General features: G+C 37.9%; 2 protein-coding genes across 6 annotated transcripts; both read right to left on the bottom strand.

Moving 5' to 3' along the window:
• Positions 1-1,480: 1,480 nt before the first annotated feature.
• ftr03 (finTRIM family, member 3) lies at positions 1,481-11,169 on the bottom strand. Its single transcript, XM_087241210.1, has 6 exons — positions 10,133-11,169; positions 9,792-9,878; positions 7,965-8,198; positions 7,725-7,878; positions 7,529-7,588; positions 1,481-4,450 (listed from the first exon to the last, which is right to left on the bottom strand). The coding sequence occupies exons 1-6, from the start codon at positions 10,703-10,705 to the stop codon at positions 3,930-3,932; spliced, it is 1,629 nt and encodes a 542-aa protein (XP_087097336.1). The 5' UTR covers positions 10,706-11,169; the 3' UTR covers positions 1,481-3,929.
• A 1,445-nt stretch (positions 11,170-12,614) lies between these two features.
• ftr02 (finTRIM family, member 2) lies at positions 12,615-22,214 on the bottom strand. 5 transcript variants are annotated; one of them, XR_015478767.1, is made up of 7 exons: positions 21,517-22,214; positions 19,046-19,132; positions 18,612-18,845; positions 18,364-18,514; positions 18,202-18,261; positions 16,652-17,903; positions 15,308-16,071 (listed from the first exon to the last, which is right to left on the bottom strand). XR_015478767.1 is itself a non-coding variant. In XM_087241209.1 (6 exons), exons 1-6 carry the CDS (start codon positions 22,105-22,107, stop codon positions 13,018-13,020), a joined length of 1,236 nt encoding a protein of 411 aa, XP_087097335.1. In that variant the 5' UTR covers positions 22,108-22,214; the 3' UTR covers positions 12,615-13,017. The 5 variants fall into 5 exon arrangements, 3 of the variants coding, with proteins under 3 accessions (XP_087097335.1, XP_087097333.1, XP_087097334.1); XR_015478768.1 differs by having other exon boundaries at positions 16,652-16,951; XM_087241209.1 differs by lacking the exons at positions 15,308-16,071; positions 16,652-17,903 and adding an exon at positions 12,615-13,130.

Genomic DNA, 22,214 nt, shown 5'->3' with positions numbered 1-22,214 from the left:
ATATTGCGGTTATATATATATATATATATATATATATATATATATATATATATATATATATATATATATATATATTTTTTTTTTTTTCCAGTTGCCAATGAGAAATAGCATATTGCGGTTATATAAATAAATAAAGAAATATATGGTCAAAAGTGAACAGCTGTTCTAATTGTGAATTGAAACACAAATATATTCCCTGTATTTTATTCAATTGCTAATGAGAAACATCATATTGCGGTTATATAAATAAATAAATAAATGTATATATATTTATATATATATATATATATATATATATATATATATATATATATATATATATATATATATATATATATATATATATATAAAATAAATAAATGTTTATATATATATATATAAATAAAATGAATAAAATACAGGGAATATATTTGTGTTTCAATTCACAATTAGAACAGCTGTTCACTTTGACTTTATCCTATATAATTTCTGTTTAGAACATGGTGTTATCTGTTCTGACATACTGTGTTAAAGCATTTGAAAATTTGACTGTAAAATTACATTGTTTTGTTCCTGGTTGTGCTTGTGTATAAAAGAAGTTAAAGCATTTTAAATTTGTGTTAACTGGATGCATTTTGTGTCAAAACAACAAGAAATGTGTTAATTGTATAGCCAACGAAGACGGATGTTGTGCTAACTGTGTTAAGAGTTTAGGAAACTTGTTAAATGTATTGATAAAAGTGTCATAGCAATTGTAAAAAACTGTAATTAATTTGATCCTGTTAAGCCATTTATGCAGAAACGTAAAAGTGACATTTATATTACTGGCTCTTTTTGTAAAATTTCTATTAAAAGCGTAGCTCACTTATTTTGGAAATGTCCTTTTGTTCAGTCATTTTGGATCGATGTGAATGCTTTCATTATTCAAAATAATATATTAAATTTTTTCCCTGATTTCGCTTATTATACTTTAATTATAGGCTACTTAAATGTCATTATTAATTCCCTTTTGTTGAAAAAGAACTCTAGTTTTTAGAGACTATATTCAGTTTTTTGTACTGTAACTCTTTTGTTGTTATTGGAATAAATAAATAATTGATCACACAGCATGTGAATAGTCATCCTGACTGTAGTAAACTGTGAGCCTTGTACTGTCCGACCTGACGGCTCCCGAGCTAATAAATGCATTAAAATTGGTAAAGGAGGAAGCATGTGTCACGTTTTCCCACATGGTTTTGACCCGGATATGTGAATAGCCCCAAAAGGCTCTAACCTTGCCCAAACTTTAAGAATGCAACAAAAGCAAACATTGCCTTCAAAAACAACACAACTTGCAAACAAGTATGAGCTTTTTCAATTATTAAACAATGGACAACACACAAAATACAGCACAAATCAGTGCACCATTGCTTATCATTGTTGCCTATAGCCATTTGTTGTATTTCTATACAGGCCATCTCAAATTTGCCTTTTTGCCAAGAAGTGGATCCAGAATAAGAAATGCTTTGATGCAGTTTTATTGAATCAATAATTTTTGCTTTTTTAAACTGTGGCTGAAAAATGAACAAACACAGTAAAATATATTGGCATAAAAAACATAGCCACTCTTCACCTCCTCCACACATGCTGGCAAAGAACAATACTAACCTGTTACCCTTTTTAAGGCCTGCAGATAGATTGCTAATTGAAGATCTGTGTGAAAGAGCAAACAGGGGCTTCAGAGATTTCATACTGACCTTGGTAGTTGAATTTGAAAACTGTAAACTGTTTGGACAGAACTGTGTGTATGGATAGTGTGTCCACTCTCATATTGGAGTGAAATAAACACAACAAGTCTCTTCTTTTAAAATTTCCGTATGTTAAAATAGGACCCAGGCCGAGGAGAAGCAGCCCGTTTTCATTTAAAGCCACAGGCTACAAAAACAGCTACAATGTAGTCCAGTGATGTCCAAACTTGGTCCTGGAGGGCCGGTGTCCTGCATAGTTTAACTCCAACTTGCCTTAACACACCTGCCTGGAAGTTTAGTATGCCTAGAAAGAGCTTAATTAGCTGGTTCAGGTGTGTTTAATTGGGGTTGGAACTAATATATGTAGGACAAGGGCCCTCCAGGTCTGAGTTTGGGCACCCCTTCGGTAGTCAGACACCAAAATGGGCCTATTCTGGAGGCTATAATAAATAATCTGATAGGTATTTTGAGCTGGAACTTTACAGACACATACTGGAGACACCAAAGGCTTATCTTACATCTTGTAAAAGGAGTAAAATTGGTGCCCTTTAAATTGAACAGTCCCTTGAGATAAACCATAAATCAAAACAGAGTACAACACATCAAGACAAACAGACAACAAAGCAAAAAAGCAGCACACTTCACCTGAACCACCTCCTGCAGTCTATAGCTTGCAGTTTTTTTCCAATTGTTTACACACATTTTCTGTAAGCAGATCTCATATTGTCAGAACTCTACACACAAATCACAAAACACTCACACATTGGGCAAAACTCTTCAATTCTTCTGCAAAATGAAACTCTACGTTCAAAACAGTGTGATTTCTTCTCAAAATGGTATTTTGTTTTCAATTGACACACACAAGCCATCACATCAATTGACAATTATAAGAACAGTTGAACATTGGTGTGCTTAATGTAAAACACAATGACCATTCATCATAATGACTTACTGTCAGCCTTTTTTGTTCAGTGTTACACTTATACAGACAGACAGTACATAGGCCTACAGATGTGCACTGTGAAATATTCCAGAATATTGTTTTATACAAAACACACAATAACAAATACATTTTACTGTATTTTCCCCACAAAAAAAACTGTGTACACAGGGTTCGTCCCAACCAACACAAAGTTGCAGATAACGTGGTCTACATGTACCATCAACAGAAGTATTTACAGAACACAGTTAAAGAAAATAAAAAAAACGACTGCTATACTGCATCCTCTTTTCTGTTTTGGTTTGGCCAAGCAGTGGGGGAAATGTCACCTCGCATGGTGAATCCAGCCATGAAAAGCATCAACTGCTATAGCTTGGAGAAGGGGTATACGCGTGTGTGGATTTCGGTCATACACTTTACATCTCCAGGCAGAAAAACAATTCCTCAATAGGTTTGAGGAATGGAGAATATGGAGGGAAATACACCACTAAAAATTGTGGGTGGGCAGTGAACCAGTTATGATCCAGATGAACTTTGATTTCTAAATTGAAATTCTGTGAGACAAGTGTTTACTCATGTGATAAGTTAGTATGCAAAGTAAGGCAACTGACTTTACAATTGTGAATGACAGTGTGTTCCTTGTGAAAACAAAAGATTTTCAGCATAAAAATTGTGTAAAATGCAGAGAATTGTGTGTAGTGTTCTGAAAAAAGTGTGTTGTAAACCTGCAATTTGAGTGTAAACCAAGAATTGTGCTTGTAGTTTAGCAGAATTGGTGCATCAGTTACATGTTGTATAAATTGTGTCTGTAGTACAAGAAATTGTGTGTAAACAACTAAGAAAAACTGTAAGCAAACAAAAACATATACCCAAAAAGTACAAACAATTTCATATACAAATAATCAATAACATTTAAATTGAAACCAAAAATGGTAACATTTTCAAGAAAATAAACTAGTCTTGAAAATACTAAATGTCTTAATTAATCTAAAGGAAGAAGGGAAATTATCCCAGTCAAAAAGAACCTTATTTTTATATAATAATTAGATGGTTTGTATTTGTTTATCAGAGCTAAAAAAACGAAGTTTGGACTGCTTGAATGACATCTGTGTTAACTGCTTTGCAAAAGGATGGAGAAATGAGCCAATTCAATGAGAAAGGGTTTACACATTTGCAAGAAGTGTCTTCTGCTCTGCTTAGTTTCTTTATCCAGGTCAAAGCATTCGAAAAAAACTGTAATCAACCTGCTCTAACGGAAAAGCACAGAATTTGTAAAAAGTCTGTCATGCTTGATCACACAATTTTACTTGTGACTCGTTGGAAACGCCAAACCCAGGGTAGAGCGGCTGAGTGAATGTGGTGTGGACTCTGTGAATGAGGCTCATTGTGTCAGAGACTCTGTAAAAGGACAGAGTTCCTGCACTGTGATCCACATACACTCCTATTCTAGATGAGCTGGACACTACTGGCAGTTTAGACTCTTCATTATTGTGCCTGAATGAACATTTGGTGTCAGAGCAGTACAAACTCCAGGACTGATCATTACATCCAAACTTGCACTCATTTCCCTGTCCTTTCCTTCTGATGCTCTTATAAGATACTGATACGTACATTCCTTTGCCACTCCGTTCCACCTCCCAGTAACAGCGTCCACGCGCACTCTCTTTACACAGCAGCTGAGCAAAACCATCAAATCTGTCTGGATGATTAGAAGTTTTCTTCATTCTAGTCACCACTCTGTTCCCCTCAGACAGCTTCAGGGATTTATAGGCTGTGTTTGAGTCCAGTGTCAGCTGCTGGTAATCTGGAAACCATTAAAACAGCAGATTAGCCATTTTTTTAATCAGTGAAATGTGATGGCTTCAATGTAATCGAACATCTCACTTGACACAAAGATTTTTTTTTTTGTCTTTTGATTGATCATAACATCAAAAATATTACTTGGTTAGAACAGGGGTTTTCAAACTGGGGTCCGCGGCCCCCTGGGGGGCCGCCAGATGGCGCTAGGGGGGCCGCAAAGAAATTTTAGATCAATGAGCCCACATGGATGAATTTTGTGTCTCGCATCATTCTGAAGGTTAATATATTTTTATTATAATTTGAGCTCAAAAGTACTGCTAAAATGAAGCTTTATGCTTATGTCATTTAAATGCAGTTGACACTTTCGTGACACAGGAAAAGAAGTGCAGCGGCCCGCCTCCGTGGACGGGGACTTTTATTGAATAAGCGCTTCTGGCCAGGCGCTTCCTGACTGTGATTTTTGGCGCTTGTCTGCTGCACCTGACGGCGTTTACCTTTCACTTACGCTTACCTCTTTTACGCTAAACAACTAAATGAATGCTCAGGTTTGACTGACTATATTTCAGTTAAAATACATGATCAATAAGAACATTATCGGTGGCTGAAAGCACTACCCTGTTTATGGCTTGCGTTCCTAAGTAACCGAGGTGCTGCGGAGTACGCGCCTCTCTGCGCAGGCTTCACTCATAGGGAACAAATAGCATTTTAAAGACACGGCATAACATTGCACCTCGTCCACAGCGCGACAGGCTTTTACACTTTGCATTGTACAAATATCAGACGGTCCTCTTTGTAGCATGGCAAACAAACATATTAAAATTCTAAAGCAAAAAGTGCTGCAATAACAATGAATGGAGCTGTCATCACATCAGCGAGTTCTCAGTTTCACTCCTGTTACACTAATGACAGCTGGATGAGCTCTGCAGTGGACCTCTTACTCACATTGGTTCATAACTGGATGATTAAAAAAACTAAATTGTATACACCCTGAATAAAACCACTATAGCCTTTAAAAATTCTAATGTATCTGTTTGTGTTATGTTATAGGGCTAATAATTATTAAATATTAAAATGTATTAGTGCTCTGTATTTAATGGAGCTCAACATACCTGATCAAATTTTAATACTCTGAATATAAATGCATTTTTGTTCCACTTTTTCCCATATTTGTTTGTGTAACTAATTTAAATGTAATGTTCAGTATTAATAGAACAAACTGGTATGAACATTTTAAAGTCAGCAAAGCTTCTAAAATTATGCAAAGTAAAACTTGTGGCTCTTTGAACTTGAATACCCAATTCTAGATTGCATTTAGGAAATTATTTTTTTATCAGTGTAAGTCAGGATTGTCGACCTGAGTAAATTATGATGTGCACAAAAAAAAGGAATAAAAATAAACAAAACACACAGCCTCCATTGTAGTATTGCTAGTTACAACAGTACAGTTAACTGTTAACAGGCTGATGAATGACAAAACTCTTTAAAACTTTAAAGCTTTAAATCTTTAGATACATTTAGACTCTCAGCTGTAAGGGTAAATACAGAAGAGTCTAGCTGTGCATAGGCTGAAAAAAAGCATAAAAATGGCATAAAAACTGTGTAAAGTGACGACTTGTACACAAAATATGGCTTGATGGAATAATCCAGTGAGAGCAGACCACAATGAGTACTGCGCATCAAGATTTGATCAAAAGATTGAAGCACTAAAACCATGTCAACTCAACTAACATCTTACAAAAATTAATCCAGATAATTAATAATATAAATTTATTGAATAATATATAATAATATAAATGTATTGAATAATACAATAAAAAAAATTAAGTACAGTTGTTAATTTGAGGGGGTGGCGTCATTTTTATTTTTGGGGGGTCCCCAAAAGAATTCGCCCTACACAAAGGGGCCCTCAGCTGAAAAAGTTTGAAAACCCCTGGGTTAGAAAGTCATTTAATTTTTTTTTGTTTTGTTTTGAAGATTATATTGTATTTTCTGCCAAATATTGTTTATATACGCTTAATTCTGAGCAAGTATGTTTCACACATTTATTAAGGATCTTTTTATATCAGTTCTGATATAACAACAGTTTAACATTAATAAAAAAATCTGCACACTGACTGGCGTGATGTGGTGGCGCAGTAGGTAGTGCTATCGCCTCACAGCAAAAAGGTTGCTGGTTCAAGCCTCGGCTTGGTCAGTTGGCATTTCTGTGTGGAGTTTGCATGTTCTCCCCCGCGGTTTCCTCCGGGTGCTCCGGTTTTTGAGGCGACAGCACTACCAACTGTGCCACCACGTCGCCCATTTTATACAACAAATGTTCATAACTGAATAATTTAATACCGCTATTAATCACATTCTTTCTATTTAATAAGCCTTGCAATAACCTGATTCGTGATAATATGGTTGTGAATTTTATTTTGTATGTTTGCGTGAGTGTTTTTTGGGTGTTTATACAAGCATTGAGTTTAGGCATTGGGGCTATATGCCAGTATAGGTGTGTTTGCATGCAGCGAGTTTGTGTATGTGCGCATGTTGTTGTGGGTGTTTTTGCAAGGATCGAGTTTATATGAATGTGCGAGTGTGTATAAGTGTGTGTATGGGCGTGTTTGCATGCTGCGAGTTTATATGTATGTTCGTGTTAATGTGGGTGTTTATGCGACAATCGAGTTTAAATGTATATGTAAGTGTGTAGGTGTGTTTGCATGCAGCAAGTTTATAAGGATGTGTGTGTTTAATGTGGGTGTTTATGCATTGATGAAGTTTACATGTATGTGCGTGTGTATGTGGGTGTATGCATGCGTCAAGATTATATTTATATATGCAAGTTTTATATATCCAATCCAATAGTATAGGTGTATATGCGAGTAATTAATAGGTGTATATATGCACGTGTTTTATGAGTGTGTTGATAAGTGAAGTTTGATTATATTTTACTAATTTTACTAATCTATATATTAATCTATATTTATAATCAATTTATACATTTCAGGCAGATTTATAATCTACCTAAAATGTACCTACCTCTGTCCATGTGTATGCTTGTTTTAGAAAAAAACAAAAAACTAATAACTTGAAAAAAACTCACACTGTAGAAACTTTTTCCTTCTCTCGTATTCAGGGGTGGGAATCACACTGATGTTTCTCACTAAGGAAACCAACAAACATCTTCATGTAAAAATGTAAAAGATTTTATCCACCTGCCATTTTAAACATTAGTTGTGGAAGTATATTGTTCAAAATATTGATTCTTTCGAGGCTAATTTAAATCTTCAATGCTTTACCTATGCGCGATATGTTTTCTTTCTCGTCCTTCAAAGAGTTCTGCAGTTCTTCTTTCACCCGAGAAACAAACATTTTAAATTTATTAAAAGAGGGACGAGAACTGATGCTGGATGAGTCTGTAGATGCAGGAGGAACAGAGAGCGACTGGAAACTCTACACAGACACAAAAGACACAACAACAGGAATATCAGACAATCACAATTTTAAACACAATGTGCTGTTTGTCAGATCTTTGTTACCTGGAGGAAATGGATGTCATTGTCTGTGCATGAAAGCTGCTCCAGCTCAGTGTTTCTCCTCCTCAGATCATCAATCTCCTGCTCCAGTTGCTCCAGTCGTCCTTCAGCTCCACTTACTGAAGCCTTTCCCTGATCTCTGATCAGCTGTGTCACCTTAGAGCGGCTTCTCTCGATGGAGCGTATGTGCTCAGTAAAGATCCTCTCAGTGTCCTCCACTGCTGCCTGTACAGAGCGCTGTTAGGACACAGAGAGAGAGAGAAGCAGCAGAATCAGTCATTCACTCAGCTCTTACTGCTGCCTCACAGAGGTAAATGATTCTTATGACTTTGTGGTCTATATTTATATGTTAGATTAGCGTTCTCAGACTTTGAAACATATATCTAAGCGTCTGAAAAGCTTGGGCTACATCATATACAGAACAAGGAATTTGTTTCACCTTGGGGATTTAATTTTCTACTATTGTGCTGAATAGTTTTCTTAGCCTAACCATCATGGAGATGGTCAAGTCATACTTTATCTGTATAGCACTTTAAAACAACATGAATGTTGCCCAAAATGCTTCACAGACAGGTGAAATGATTGGGGAATTGATTGACAGGCGCCATGTCTCCATAATAACATGTATACACATGTCCACAGAACTGATTTTTTACAAATAAACTGGGATAAAAACATCTGTTCCAACTCTAAAACATAAAAAAAACATTTAATTTTTTTTTATAACAGAGCATGTTTGTAATTAAGAGAGTAAAATCGCTGTGTAATTCTTAACCGCTACAATCACCACAGCCGCATGCGCATGATGTCAGTAAACGTGCATATATATATATATATATATATATATATATATATATATATATATATATATATATATATATATGTGTGTGTGTATTTTCTGCAAACGGCATTTGTGTGTGACTCATCATTTCTGAAAGGCTTGAATAAACTCCACCACAAGTACATCAAAAAAACTTACTTGGTATTTTTGACTAATGAGCTGTATTTTAGCTTCATCCATCACTGACGGCTGTTTATCTGACGTAACGCAGGAGAAGCAAACTCATTTTCATTTAAAGCCACAGACTACAAAAACAGCTACACTGCGTCTCAAAAGCTCAAAATAACAAAGCTTGGGCTACATCATACATTGAACAAGAAATTTCATCTTAAGAATTTAATTTTCGACTATCGTGCTGAATAGTTTTCTTTGCTTAACCATCATGGAGATGGTCAAGTCATACTTTATCTGTATAGCACATTAAAACAATATGAATTTTGGCCAAAGTGCTTGACAGACAGGTCACATACACAAGTGATTGGGGAAAATAGCTGCATTTTATCTTTTATTAAATAATAAACAAAAATAATACAAATATTTAAAAAGATGTCACAAAACATAATCCCTAAAGAATTAAGAGTAATTACAGTAATTAGGCCTAAAAGTGTGAATAACTTTGTAAAAGTGCCCAAAAGAAAGAAAGGATTTAAACTTTAATTTAATCACTTTAGTTTAAAAAAGCTGGCCCTGACAACAGAGTTTATTTGTTTGTCAAATTTTAATTCAGAATCAAAAATAAGCCCCAGAGTTTGGACATACAAGTTTTTTTTTTTTTGACCTTTAACAACCCAAGAGAACACTGTATTTTTCAAACTGCAAATTGGAGCCAAGCAAAATCAGCTCTGGTTTAGGTTCATTTAACTGGAGGAACTATTCATCCATCTATGGTTTAATTTCAGATATACAAATTATTGTCATAAGCTCCATAGACTGACTGGAGGAAGCAGCTCTTCCAGCAGCCAGCAGTTGATCTTCTGCTCAAAACTCACCTTGTGAGACTCTACAGCCGCTCTCAGCTCCTCACATTGTTTTTGTTTCTCCTGTATTCTCTGCTGGAGTTTCTCGTTAAAATGTTTCTGTAAAACAAAGAAATTAGAGTAAACCACTGTGATATATAAACCTGAATTACACAAAAGGTTTATGAACATAACAGTGAAAATTCAAATAGGTTCTCTTTTAATAACTTTAAAAAATAATAACTTTTTACCTCCTCTGTAAATAGAGAAGCTATGAGGTAACTGCCAGAATGTCAATAAAATGCAATGACATCGTTGAAAAAGCTCATCATTAAGACAGAACTGCAAGTACTTCGTAATAAGTTATTTTATACCTGTTTCTCTGCTCTCTCTTCAGCTGGTAACACAGTTTCATGGGTTTTGTGTTCATTCATCAAGCACAGCATGCAAATACAGCGCTGGTCAGTTCTGCAGTACATTTCTAGCAGTCTGTCATGTTGAGGGCAGATCATCTCCTGCAGCCGTCCATTGGCATCAGTCACTTTGTGACGCTTTCTAGAGTGAAATTCCTCGTGTTGTTCAAAGTGAGTCTGACAGTAAGATTCCAGACACACCAGACAAGACTTAACAGCTTTCCCGATACAGACATCACACTCCACATCTCCAGCTTGTAGTTTTCTCTTCCTGATATTTTCCACCACTTCAGTCAGCATGGTGTTTTTCCCTAAAGCAGGTCTTGGAGTGAAGGTCTGTCTGCACTGAGGGCAGCTGTAGACTCCTCTCCACTCATCCTGATCCCAATAGTCTGAAATACAGCTCATACAGTAACTGTGTCCACAGGGAATGGCCACTGGATCCTTCAGTAGATCCAGACATATTGAACAGTTGAACTGATCCTGAGCGAAAGAAACACTGGATTCAGCTGCCATTTTACTCGAGTCAGACATGTTAAAACAGAAAGTAAAGTCGTAAGCCGAGCAGACGGAAAAGGAAGTTTCATAATTACTGAACTGAAGGAGGACTAACAGAGATGAAACTGTAGCCAGAGAAACGCTTCAAATAGTGCTGCATATAAAATTTTTATTCATATAATGCATGTTTATCATTTATCGTTGAACAAAAAAAAAGTTTATTATGAATTTTACATTTGACTACGAGCTTTTGTTTTTCATTGAGAGACCGAGAGATAGAAGTTGAATTAATTTTCAGATTTCACAATTTCAGTGTGAAGGTGATCCCAATAATATTTATCTAACTATTGTGTTACATCTCTTTTAGCTAACATAACCCACAAACATTTAAAGACTAATGAAATATAAACTTACTAAATAGAATATAGTAAGCGCAAGAAAAGGGCGCTGTTGGAAAAAAACAGAAACACATTGGAGAGAATGGGGCAATGTGAGACATCGGTTAATGTAATACCACTCAAATCAAATTGAGATCAAATCAGGCCATTATTTGTCACATACACTTTCGTATAGTGAAATTGAACCCCTCCGCTCATACACAAGCATCACAATTTTCAGGGGAAGACAGGTCACAGGAGGTAGCTCTTAAAAAAAGGAAATAAGATACATTTCAGAAGAGGGAGGCAAAAAAAACTCCCTTACACCTTGCCCTTGAATTAGGGCAATGTGAGACCATGGGAGGGAAAAAAAGCCCAGCAACAGCACATAAACACAAAGACAAGACACAACATTGCCACAGGGGATGGGAACAGGGGGTGTGGATATAGTCTGATGAGGGCGGGCAGATGTAAGATTCCAAAATATCAGACCCTGAGAACTGTTATGGAATTTCATGAGACAAGATGGAATGCTTCAATGCACTTTCTAATCTGAGAAGTGATGAAGAAAACAGCTGTTCAACTGTTCTATTCAAATCACTGTTGACAATGCAAACACAGGCTGGAAAAACAGAGCTACACCACAGCAGGGGGTAATGCGAGAAAGTCACCCTTCTCCTTCCACCTCAAGCCCCCCTTTCTTGACCATTTTGTTACCTTCTGATTAGAGCAAATCATTTACATTTTCACTTAAAATGTCCAAGGTTTTAATATGATGTATCTTGCAGCACTTTATTCATGTTTGGTATCATTTTAAATGTCTCTGTGTGATTGGTAAAGTGGTCTTAATTTTACAGTATTAATTAGATTTTTGACTTTGATAAGATCTTTGCCAGATGCTCTCCCTAAGTACAGTTGCCTCGAACCGGGCCAAAGCATACTTGTGCCCCCTCCCATCTCCCCCGACGGCCCGCACTCACACCACAAATGGGCCTCGGCACGCTTACGTCATCGCTGCTGCGCTGTTCAGTGAGAAGCGCTCTCACTCAGCAGCACAGTGGAGATTTCTCTAGTTATATCGTTTATGTCGTTTGTTATGCAGTGACATGCGGTCAAATATTTCGCCAAACAGTCCTTAGGGATGCGGTGACACGCAGTCAGATATTTCGCCGAACAGATCTGCCACTTTTGGCGCTCAAAAACAATCATAAAGCTCTCGTGCTGCAGGAATGAGGAGGTCTCCTAAAGCCACGCAGCTGTCGTGCTGTGAGGAGTTCTCGTCTTTAATAAACTACAGCAGTTTGCGTTCACTGAACAGTAAGAATGATTAATAAATCTATATGAAACAGCCACGCTTTCAGTTTCGGGCTTTGGCGCGTTTTGCACTCACACACAAGCGTACCGTGCCAAAGCCCAAGTGAATCGCGCTCAGGCACACCTCTTCCAACTGGGCCAGGGCCGGCCAAGTGAACCATGCTTGAGCGCGATTCAGCGCACTCACACTTCTCAAACGATCCGGGAAACAGGCCTGGGCACGGTACGGATGGCATAGTGTGAGTAGGCCCTTTGTCCTCAAATTCACTAGGCAGGGGTCTTTGTGACACTTCTATTGTCTTGAATTTATGGCTGTTTGTTTTGACTTGAGTATATAAGGTAAAGATGTGGTATGGGTCGGGGGGATCTTGTAAAAAGACACCCCATTGCAGCATCTCTGAGACTTATGCTGCAATGTACTTCTCTGGTCAGGTATGCATCTATAATTCTTTGATTTATCTTTGAGTAATGGATGTTGTATTGTTACAGTCTCATCTCTGAATTGGCTTCCTGATGGTTTTATTATGTAATTGGCAGAATACAGTTTTACCTGACAAATAAAATGTTAAGTTTTGATTAAATCTGAAGTTTTGTGAATTCATTGTATCCAGTAGATTACGAGGAGGAGTCTTCGCTACCCTTATAGTACGGCATAAATTAGATTTTGCTTGATAGGGGCATTTGATTATACGTAGCCATTGGGAGCCGATAACATGTAGACCTTTTAATAGCCGAGGCCGTCTGGCAGGAGAAAGGAAAACACAGGGGAGCTGAAAGAGAAGAAAAGTTATTCAGCTTTATAGGTCAATATTTGCCAATTTCACAGATATTTATTGTCCGTCACTTGTCTCCAGATCTGGCCAAATGTTCTTGCAGAGCCGCTAGTTTCACCCCTGAGCATTTGCGACCCTACCCATATGCGTTTCAATCAAGTCAACCAGCCTGGTGGGGTTTTGAGCAGCACTGACCGCTTTCATCAATCGTCAATACCCCATGCGGGCCCTGCATAAGCCCATCAGCAGAAACCCTGTTATCAAAGTTCGGAATAGAAAAATATCTTCAATAACCTCCAGAGACAGAGCAGCCAATCACAGGACACTCCACTTCTCCCACCCGTCCATCACATATCCAGCTGCAAACATCCCCGCAGGACAAGTGGGCTCTCCCAAACCCAAGCTTCTTGTCGAGAAGATTGTGTCAATAGCATTCAGAGACCAGTTGATCAAATCCATAATTCCTTATTAGTTTGGATAGCAGGGCACGGAGAGGGCACTCTATAGACAAATTACCGTTTTGTAAACATTCAGGTTTTGAAGCTCTTACTGTTTCTTTTTACCGTTATGCATGAAAGTAATTTTGTTAACAGCATTATTGCTTATGCTCGCGGCGCCTCTTGCGTATCCCCCTCTTTAACGCTCCTCATTACGAGATGCTCAGCCAGTGACGTCGCGTTCTAAACATTTGATCTGCTTTCTTTTAAAGCTCTTACGGTTTATCTCAGTTGTGTCAGTTCTCAAGGTGTAGCTGTTTGTACTTGACCAAGGTGAATTCAATACTGACGGTATGAGTGGAGCCACGCCAATCTTCAGTCCACTTGGCGAAGCTTCACTCGGCAAATCTGTCCTGTAGTTCCTTGTGGTTTGCATATGTAAACTCAACATTGCGCGGAATATTACGTGTTTGTTGCTCGAAATGTGCCGCCAAGCAACATTCCAGTGAACACTGGCACGGACTGGCGCCCCATTAGCTCGTGCACTCCCTGGAGCGAGGCGTCCATGCACCCTAGGCAGGGGGCTATGAGGACCCTCAGGGAAACACTAGGGCCCGGTATAATGGGACCTGCTGCCAGGGTTATGGTGGGTGGGAGCAGCGTGGCCCACTTAGGCTTCTATTCTAAACTATCTTTACTATAAACTAAAATAGACAAAAGGGCCTTTGTGTGAACTGTTTAATGTTCCAAGTTGTTACAAATATACCTTCATTTCTTTTCAGAGTATTAAAACTCTTAATTAAATAAATAAATAAGGTTTTTAAAAAATGTTTTATGTAACTTTATCAGAAGTGCACAGCAAATTGCATGTGGTTTCTCCTGGGAAATCTAGCTGTCAATTGTAATTGTAGTTTAGACATGCGTTTAGCACAGGCTACTGTTTTAATAAAGGAAGCCTGTCAAGTTTTTAAGAAATGGCATTAACAATCTAACCAGTGAGGTGAATGCATTAAAACTAAACTATACATAACTCTTAGAAAGCAACGTTAAATCTACAGTTAAAGTTAACAAGAAAAGCAGGAAGAATACAAACCAGGGGAATATTAACTGTTTACCTTCAGGTGAGGCTGTTCTTACAGCGTTTCACACAAGTTCATAGTGGCGATAGTTTTACTCGTTTTGTGAACTTTGCTAATTATGAAAATAGGTGGGAGCTATGATACAAGTATAGGCCAAGATTAGCTAAAGATAGAGTAAATATTTATAAAGCTGACTAATAATAAAACTATGAAGAAAAAAATGTATGCCCTAAACCGAGTGGCCCTTAAAAACACCAACATATACACACTGTAGTATTGCAGTTCTCATAATTGACCACTAGATGGGGATCTTGGCTGTGGATAGGTATACAGTTTACTAGAGAGATTTTCTGGACTTCTCTATACTAAACAATACATTTAAAATCCACTGGATAAATACTTGAAAAATACCTTGTTAAATATTCAACCTCTATTTGGAAAATGACTCCCCTTCATATTTGATCTAGTTTGGGGGGGCTTACATTTTTTTCTTACTTTATGTGAAATTATGATACTAACAAAATACCTGTAAAACTTTTGTCATTTCACATTATTTGATTCACAAACACAATTTTTCACCACATAGTTAAAATGGTATTATTTGGCATATAAAAGAAACAAAGGGATATTTACAGAATTTCAAGACAAGAACAACTGATTCTGACATTTCGTTTTTTTTAATAACATTAAAAACTTCTGGTTTTCTGTGATTTAATTATGACAGTGACGCCTCCCTTTTAAAACTCTCCGGTCTGTCTTTTATCAGTGGAGAAGCAGATATTGTTGAAAATGTAGTGGTACATCTCACTTGTGTTTAAAGGACTTCACATAACAACACATATTATTCACAGAAATCCCGCAGTGAGTGATTTTTTTTATTTACATTAAGGAAACATCATGAATTATTAGTTCAGTAACTGTGATTATAGGTCTTTAAACATCTCCAGCTCTTACATACAGTCCATTATTACATGATTCTGAACAGAATTCTAATAATACCTGATTAATTCATTCATTCATTTAACTTTATTTATAAAGCACTTTACAACCAGCGAGCAGCAGACTAAAGTGCTGAACAGTAAAATGAAAATTATAACAGAATAAAAATAATAGAAAACCACACATAGCATATAGTATACATTTAAAACAATGACAACAGCACACATAAGCCATACATATACACTAACAAATATCAGATCAGGTTTTGAAATGTGATTTCAAGAGTTCGCCCTTAGCTGATGATTTATTATGGAGCGTGTTTGGTATGCTGTCCAGGGAGAGAGCCCTGAACTTGGAGATCCTCGAGCTCAAGGTTTTCAAGGTTAAAAATTGTTTGAAGAAAGATCAAGGTCCCATAAAAGGAAATAAAGAAAACTGGTCGGCGTCAATGGTGTAGTGGTTAGTGCGTTGACATATTCGCTCCTGCTCACGGAGACCTGAGTTCAATTTATGCCTTGACGTCCTATGCTGATTCTTCCCCTCTCTCTGCTCCCCACACTTTTCTGTCAATACTCTATTGAACTTATTCTAAAATGCGGAAGTGCGCCTGTTTTCGCGATTGTCTTAAAACTTTCGATTCAGTTGCCTATGGGACAAATAACTAGGAATAATAAACGGCAGAAAACGGTCAAACTACTTGCTCTACAAACAAATGTTTGCATGACTATACAGACCGAGTAGCATAATATAATAAGCAAATATCAGTTTGCAACATCAAACAGCGAAACAAGCAGTTTTTAATGTCTAAAAATGAATGGAAGTGAATAAGACCAGAAGTCTCGAGCCAAAAAGATTAAAATGGCTGCACCCGCTAGTCGGTGAAGAATAAGGTGAATACTGTTTTGTCCATAAAAGGTGAAAAAGCCCAAATTAATAATTAAAAAGAAAATAAGGAAAACTGCTAATTTACAAAAAATTGTATAGTTTATAACCGAAAATCATTCATTGATTTTCTTTTCAGCTTAGTCCCTTTATTAATCTGGGCCGCCACAGCGGAATGAACCGCCAATTTATCCAGCATGTTTTACGCAGCAGATGCCCTTCCAGCTGCAACCCATCTCTGGGAAACATCCATACACACTCATTTACACACATACACTATGCACAATTTAGCTTACCCAATTCACCTGTACCACGTCTTTGGACTTGTGGGAGAAACTGGAGCACTTGGAGGAAACAGGGAGGAACAAGGGAAGAAAAATGCAAACTCCACACAGAAACGCCAACGGATCCAGCCGCGGATCGAACCAGCGACCTTCTTGTGTTGAGGCGAACTTGCTACCCACTGCACCACTGTGCAGCCCTATAACAGAAATGTAATTATCAAATGTAAAAATAACAATGTAGAGCAGAAGTGCCCAACATTCCAACGTTGATTTACATATTATGATATATTTTGCAGCATTAATTTTAAGTGTCAAGTTTCTTTCACGTAACAAACAAATCTACTTTGATTTCATGGTAGATATCAGTGCTTATATCCAAACTATAAACTGTTATCCAGGCATTTCTGTAATAATAGTTTTATTTGTGACTTAATACAGTCTACTGTACACTGAAGACCTGTTTCATAACTATTTACAGGAAGTCAAATGCAGATCTGAATGGTTGTTGTGATCATAATTGTCAAAGATTTACTAGACATGCTGTAATCTATAAAGAAAACTGTAAGTTTAAGAGATTGCAACATTTTAACTTTAAGGAAAAGCACAGAATTTGAAGAAGAAAAAAAAAAGCTTAATCGCACAATTTTAATTGTGAATCATGGCAAACCCCAAACCCAGGGTAGAGCGGCTGAGTGAATGTGGTGTAGACTCTGTGAATGAGCCTCATTCTGCCAGAGACGCTGTAGAAGGACAGAGTGCCTGTACTGTGATCCACATACACTCCTATTCTAGATGAGCTGGACACTCCTGGGAGTTTAGTGTGTATATTATTGTGCCAGAATGAGCAACTGAAGTCAGAGAAGTACAAACCCCAGGACTGATCATTATGTCCAAATCTACAGTCATATCCAGGTCCCTTCCTGCTGATGCTCTTATAAGCCACTGATGCACACATTCCTCTGCCGCTCCACTCAACCTCCCAGTAACAGCATCCAGACACACTCTCGTTACACAACACCTGAGTTAAATCTTCAAAAATGTCAGGAAAACTAAAAAGAGCATTCTTCGCCCTAGTCACCACTCTGTTCCCCTCAGACAGCTTGAGAGATTCATGAGCTGTGTTTGAAGCCAGGGTGAACCGTTTATAATCTGGAAACCATTAAACCAGCAGATTAGACTTGATTTTTCTGTTTTCATCAATAAAATGTAATTTCTGCAGTGAATAAATGCAATCAAGTATCACACAATGCACAAATTTAATAAAAACTCCTGTCTTTTGATGTATCATAACTTCAGCTGTGTTAATGTGTTAAGAGTTCAGCAATTTATGGATATATATTAATGGGTAAATGTAACAAAATCTGATTAATTAGTAAACACAGTGAGTACCATTTTCTATTTATGTGTGTGTGCGTGGCCTGTCCATAAAATATATAAACAAACTTACATTGTAGGAAGTCATTCCGGCTCTTATTTTGAGGGCTTGGCATCACATTGATGTGTCTCACTAAAGAAACCACAGTCATCAGAAAATATTTAATTTCCATCCACATGTATTTTAATGCAGCTTGTTGTGGGGTTATATTGTGTTCTATGCAAAAGCTGTTACCTATGTGAAATATGTTTTTTTGCTCTTGTTTAACAGTCTGCTGCAGTTTCTCTTTCACCTGAGAGACAAACGTTACCAAATCATCAAATGAGAGACGAGATCTGATGCTGGTGTCTGTAGATTCAGGGGGAACAGAGAAAGACTGGAAATTCTACACAGACACAAAAAAACACAACAACAGGACTATCAGAAAAGTGGACATCTAACTCTTATTAAACAATATGTGCTGATTGTCAGATTTCTGTTACCTGGAGGAAATGGATGTGATTATCTGTGTTTGAAATCTGCTCCAGCTCAGTGTTTCTCCTCTTCAGATCATCAATCTCCTGCTCTAGCTTCTTCAGTCGTCTTTCAGCTCCACTCACTGCAGCTTTTTCCTGATCTCTGATCACTTGTGTCACCTCTGAGCGTGTTCTCTCAATGGAGCAGATGAGCTCAGTAAAGATCCTCTCAGTGTCCTCCACTGTTGCCTGTACAGAGCGCTGTTAGGACACACAGAGAGAGAAGCAGCAGAATCAGTCATTCACTCAGCTCTTACTGCTGCCTGTTCCCCACAGGGGCTTCAGTGGGACTCAAAGTGCTCCAGCACTGGGCTCCTCACTCACTGACTGCAGGACAGTCCTAACTGAGTCTCAAACAGCTCTTCCAGCAGCCAGCAGCTGATCTTCTGCTTAAAACTCACCTTGTGAGACTCTAGAGCCGCTCTTAGCTCCTCACGCTCCTTCTGGTTCTCCATGATTCTCTTCTTAAGTGTCTCTTCAAAATATTTCTGTAGAATAAAGAAATTACATTAAGTAAAATACAGCAATATGTGAATTTGAATTACAGTATTATATGCGTTACAGCAAAAATACATTGAGTAAAATACAACAAGTGTCTGATTGTCTGTTTATATATATGACCCTGGACCACATAAGCAGTCTTATGCACACGGTGTATTTCGATAAAGATATCTATGGTGACAGTCTCTGCTCGAGGCCATCATCATCGGGCTACATGAAACCACCACATCCAGAAAAACATAGCATAGGCAGATGCATTTGTGAACCATGTTTCCATCTTGGAGAAAATGCTCTAATAGCTCTTTTGTGGCAAACTCCTGGAAGAGTTTCTGGAAGAAATCCAGCGAATTCCCAGGGACAGGAGAAGAAGCCCAACTTGTTTTCCACTGAATGCACCATTACTGGAAACCTGCTTGCAATTGAACTTGAGTGAGTTAAAGTTTCTCTAGCTAAGGGGTGTCAAACTCAGTTCCTGGAGGGCTGAGCTAGGCATGGGACGATAACCGTTTTCAAGGTATACCGTGGTTTGCAAAAGTCAAGGTTTTAAAACCGCCATAATTTTCTTTAATATCAGTTCCTAAGGTATGTGTAAGATTTTTTTATTTACGCTTTTTTATTTCATTTTTTATCACAACAGTATCTCCAGCAGAAAAGATCTCCAAGGATGCCGTTTTAATTTGCTAAGAAATCAGTGTTTTTGAAACTAAAGAAGAAAGCAGAAGTCAATGATTCATTTAAATTATTTAGCCTGACATGTTTACTGCTCTAAAACACTTTAAATGTTTCTTAAAATAAAACAACTTGTGTTAAAAATGTGATAAAGTTTTTTTTTTTACCCAGACATTTAAAAATGACATATTATAGAGCGGTAATTACAATACTAGGAAACCGTAATATTTATATCCAATGTTCATATCCAGGGTAAGACTCGTCAGAATCTTATACCGGCCCATGCAAAGCCTCAGCTCTACATCGTTTAGTTCCAACCTTAATTAATCCCACCTGATTAAACTAATTAAGTCCTTCGGTCTTGTTTAAAACCTACAGGTTATGCCGCAGTCACACTAGAGTTTAAGTTTGTGAAATTCTGTCGTACGATGCTGTGTAAAGGAATGGGATTAAACAAGATGATCGTTTAAAAAAGCAAGCAATTGGTCCATATTTAATATTTCTGTCCAGAAAAGTTTTGATCCTCGATTAATCTCACGCAGTCAAGTGATCAGAGTCAGAGTTCAGATCAGGTCAGAGTTCACCAAGCTTGAACTTTGCAATGCAGTGAACAGCAAAACTTGACGCGTGACCTTGCGTTTCCGGTCTTATGCATTCACGTGCGTATGAATGGAAGTCTATGGGGAGAAAAGTCCAGGGTGACTGCAGCTTAAGTGTGCTGAAGCAGGGTTGGAATTAAACTGTGCAGGGCTACAGTCCTCCAGAAATGGAGTTTGACACCGCTGCTCCAGCTCTTCGAGGACATGATGGCCCTAAACCAGGGGTGCCCAAACTCAGTCATGAAGGGCGGTGTCCTGCATATTTTAGTTCTAACCCCAATTAAGCACAGCTGAACCAGCTAATTAAGGTCTTTCTAGGTATCCTAAAACCTCCAGCCAAGTGTGTTGAAGGAAGTTGGAGCTATACTATGCAGGACACCAGCCCACCAGGACACAGTTTGGACATCCCTGCCCTAAAGCATAGGACTCAAACTTGATTCCTGGAGGGCCGCAGCTCTGCACAGTTTTGCTTCAACCTAATCAAACACAGCTGATCCAAATAATCAAGGTGTTCAAGACTAGAGACTATTAAGCAGGTGTGAGTCGGAGGTGGTTGGAGCCAAACTATGTAGAGCTGCAGCCCTCCAGAAATTGAGTTTGAGACCACTGCTCTAAAGTGAAAGTCTGATGTGCCATCTTGCAAGTGCACCTTGTACACTCCTAATTGAAGTGGCTGCACATGCAAACTGCACTCGCCAGTTTCATTGGTCCATTTTCAGACAAATCTGAGTGCTGGTCTTCTCATGAATCTCCTAACTGAATTATCTGACATAACTCGGGTTTATATTATCAAATACTAACAAAAAATACATCAACTGAGCTTATTTACATAGCTTTCATATGAAATAAATTGGACACTGAATGACTCGCTGACTGAATAGTTTGTAGTCCAAGGTCACATATATTGAATGCCTAATTCCAAAATCAATTTCCTTTTTTACAACTATTTATCCATTTATGCAAAGGCACAACAGAGCTGTCGTGTGTTGATTCTCATCTACCTTACAGTCCAGAAAAACTAAACGTAAACATTGCTGTGGCACTGTTTAAAAAAGCATTAAAGCAGCACAAGTAAGCTAAAACGGTGTGCTTTTACTTCATACCTGTTTGTCAGTCCTCTCTGCTGCAGCTGATACAGTGTCGTGGGTTTTGTGTTCATCCATTGTACACAGATAACAAATACAGCGCTTATCAGTACGACAAAAAATACCTAGTAGTTTCTCATGTTGAGGACAGATCATCTCCTGCAGTCGTCCAGTGGCGTCCATCAGATTGTGTCTTTTAATTTTAAAGAAAGTCTCATGTTGTTCAAGATGATTTTGGCAGTAAGAGTTCAGACACATCAGACAGGACTTGGTGGCTTTGTTTTTGTCTCCAGTACAAACATCACACTCCACATCTGCAGATTCAGAGTAACACTGAGCAGGACGAGCAGCTTGTAGTTTTCTCTTCCTGAGTTTCTCCACCACTTCAACCAGCATGGTATTTTTCCCTAATGCAGGTCTTGGAGTGAAGGTCTGTCTGCACTGAGGGCAGCTGTAGACTCCCTTCTGCTCATCCTGATCCCAATAACCTGAAATACAGCACATACAGTAACTGTGTCCACAGGGAATGGCCACTGGATCCTTCAGTAGATCCAGACAGATTGAACAGTTGAACTGATCTTGAGCCAAAGAAACACTGGATTCAGCCATTTTGTGCGTTCTCACAGGTAACGTTAGCCTCAACAACGACTGAAAGGCAAATAATGCGGCCTAAGTTTCACTTTCCTAAACTGCAGAGCTTCCTGGTTCGGCAAAAC

This window comes from Danio rerio, chromosome 2, assembly GCF_052040795.2.
Source record: "Danio rerio strain M-AB ecotype USA chromosome 2, GRCz13ab, whole genome shotgun sequence".
Classification (NCBI taxonomy): domain Eukaryota; kingdom Metazoa; phylum Chordata; class Actinopteri; order Cypriniformes; family Danionidae; genus Danio; species Danio rerio.
Note: the sequence above shows the minus strand (reverse complement) of the source record. Positions and strands in the feature narration are given on the sequence as shown.

What these genes read in the sequence shown, in the direction of transcription:
- ftr03 (XM_087241210.1), bottom strand. Translation starts at nt 10,705, where the DNA reads ATGTCTGACTCGAGTAAAATGGCAGCTGAATCCAGTGTTTCTTTCGCT. An exon ending in CGGCTGTAGAGTCTCACAAG is followed by an intron (nt 8,199 to 9,791) that starts GTGAGTTTTGAG and finishes GTGTCCTAACAG; the next exon opens with CGCTCTGTACAGGCAGCAGT. An exon ending in ATGACATCCATTTCCTCCAG is followed by an intron (nt 7,879 to 7,964) that starts GTAACAAAGATC and finishes GTGTCTGTGTAG; the next exon opens with AGTTTCCAGTCGCTCTCTGT.
- ftr02 (XM_087241207.1), bottom strand. Translation starts at nt 22,107, where the DNA reads ATGGCTGAATCCAGTGTTTCTTTGGCTCAAGATCAGTTCAACTGTTCA. An exon ending in AAAAAACATATTTCACATAG is followed by an intron (nt 18,262 to 18,363) that starts GTAACAGCTTTT and finishes TGGTTTCTTTAG; the next exon opens with TGAGACACATCAATGTGATG. An exon ending in CCGGAATGACTTCCTACAAT is followed by an intron (nt 17,904 to 18,201) that starts GTAAGTTTGTTT and finishes AATGGTTTCCAG; the next exon opens with ATTATAAACGGTTCACCCTG.